The sequence below is a fragment of the Perkinsus marinus genome (genome assembly GCF_000006405.1).
Source record: "Perkinsus marinus ATCC 50983 genomic scaffold scf_1104296971986, whole genome shotgun sequence".
In the NCBI taxonomy this organism is placed as follows: Eukaryota; Perkinsozoa; order Perkinsida; family Perkinsidae; genus Perkinsus; species Perkinsus marinus.
Window position 1 is genome coordinate 1 of NW_003201924.1, and position 1,940 is coordinate 1,940.

Here is a 1,940-nt window from a genome sequence, read left to right on the forward strand (position 1 = left end):
TGGCCTCCAGTGTCTGCATGGGTATACCTGTGGCAAGCCATGTAATGAGCTCTGCGTGCCCTGTCGAGAGAAGTGCCTGTGGAAGTGCTCACATTACGAGTGCACGAAGCTGTGTTATCAGCCTTGTGACCGTCCTAGATGTGATCAGCCATGTGAACGGGAGTTAGAGTGTGGGCATGCGTGCCAGGGATTGTGTGGCGAGCCCTGTCCCCTGTGCCCGGTCTGTTACCATGATGTGGCATGTGGTATTTCCTTTGAGGACATTGGCTCGGCGGTGGCGACTGGGGGTAGGGTCTACACTCTACCAGAATGCGGTCACACCTTCTACTTGGACGGTCTTGATCAGTAAGTAGCCTTGCGGCGTATCTTCGCACCGCGAAGATTTTGGTTGATTGTCATGAATACGTGTGTTTAGATATATGGAGTATAATCCTACTCGTGGAGAGCACCAGGCCATTCAGTTGAGGGCATGTCCGGTATGCAGAGAGCCGATATTCACCGCTCCAAGGTGGGTCGGTTGACTGCGAGGGAGGTCAGGCTTGAGATGCATTTGTGAGCGTCGTTGAGTGGGCTCACTCGTGTTGAGTTGTATGTTCACTTTTCTCAGCTGAGCTCAGAAGTTTCCTGAATAATAGAAGTTTACATATAAGAATTTTCGTATACCTCCTCAGGATTTTCATATTAGAACCAACATATGTGGTTGACCATATGCATAGTTTTCCACACTGTACTTCACTTTAGTCGTTATCAGATACGGTAACATCATCAAAGCCCAGTTGGAGCTGGTGGCTAGGGTGAAGGAAAGGCTCATCGTCGCCTCGAGGGAGTTGACTCTCCAAGACCGTCAAGAGATCAACAGGGCGATGCAGAGCGAACGAGGAGTGCTAGGGGCTGCTGCCGGGCACTGGTACGCATGTCCCAATGGGCATCCTTACTTCATCGCTGACTGTGGTGGTGCCAATCAAATAACGAGATGTCCGGATTGTGGGGCATCTATAGGGGGAAGGAGTTACAGAATCGAAAGTGGCAACCGCTTTGTTGCCGACTTTGCGGGGGAAAATGCAACTCCACAGTGGCCGAACCAGGGAGAATGAGGTTAGAGACTCTTGGTAGATCAGTCGTGATTTTCTTATTGTTCTCGGAGTTGCGCTTTTTAATAGGAGTGTCGACATCATCGTTGGTCCGAAAGTGGGTTAAAACGTTCAAATATTCCCTCTCTTGGTACATCACAAGCCAACACGGCCGTGTACTTCGTGTGTTCCTTCACTCGTCTTTTTTGTTTTTTTGTAAACTTCGTTTGAATTGGCTGTTGACAGAGTAATAGTGTCAAATGGCTTCCTGTGTTGATATGAGAAGCTCTCAAGACAGTTACTGTGTTGATCATTCTATCATCTGGGTAAGAGGAGGAAGTGTGTGTAGTTGGAGGTGAGCGAGAGTTGCGGATTGTTGATGAAGGGTTGTCGGGATGCTCTGGTTCCTCAGTAGTTGAAACAGTGGGGAGCCTCAGAGGCAGAAACGTTCGAGAAGGTCCAATCGTCCGCCCGATCTGTGATGCTTATTGGTCATAGGCTTGTGGGTCTTCGGTGCGAAGAGGCGGAGCTCGCTGAGCTTCTTATCAAGAATTCAGCGGGCTGCTATTGAAATTATTTTGGAAATTGGGTGACTAAAAAACAAATAGTGCAGTAACATAAGCTCCGCTCGCTCGCTCCGCAATTCAGGATATGCCAGCTGTGACCAAAAGAGTTCATCATGTGTAGTTGTTATGAGTGTGTTGGAGAACAATTGCTTGTTTGCCTGATGACGCCATCCTGCCGCTGTGATGAGGATGGTCTCCAGTGTCCACGAGTTCACGTTGTCCGTTCTCCCATGCTAAACCGGTCTGTTACCCCTTTGAGAGGGTAAGTGTAGGATGGTGACACGTGTCTCAATAGTTGAAACAC

The 1,940-nt window shown here is 49.0% G+C and overlaps 1 protein-coding gene across 1 annotated transcript; it reads left to right on the top strand.

Annotated features, from left to right (window-relative positions):
* Positions 1–44: 44 nt before the first annotated feature.
* Pmar_PMAR000158 (hypothetical protein) lies at positions 45–1,197 on the top strand (the record flags this gene model as incomplete). The annotated part of the gene is made up of 5 exons (XM_002766740.1): positions 45–152; positions 188–345; positions 416–508; positions 752–907; positions 1,161–1,197. 5 exons carry the CDS (start codon positions 45–47, stop codon positions 1,195–1,197), a joined length of 552 nt encoding a protein of 183 aa, XP_002766786.1.
* Between the last annotated feature and the right edge of the window lie 743 nt (positions 1,198–1,940).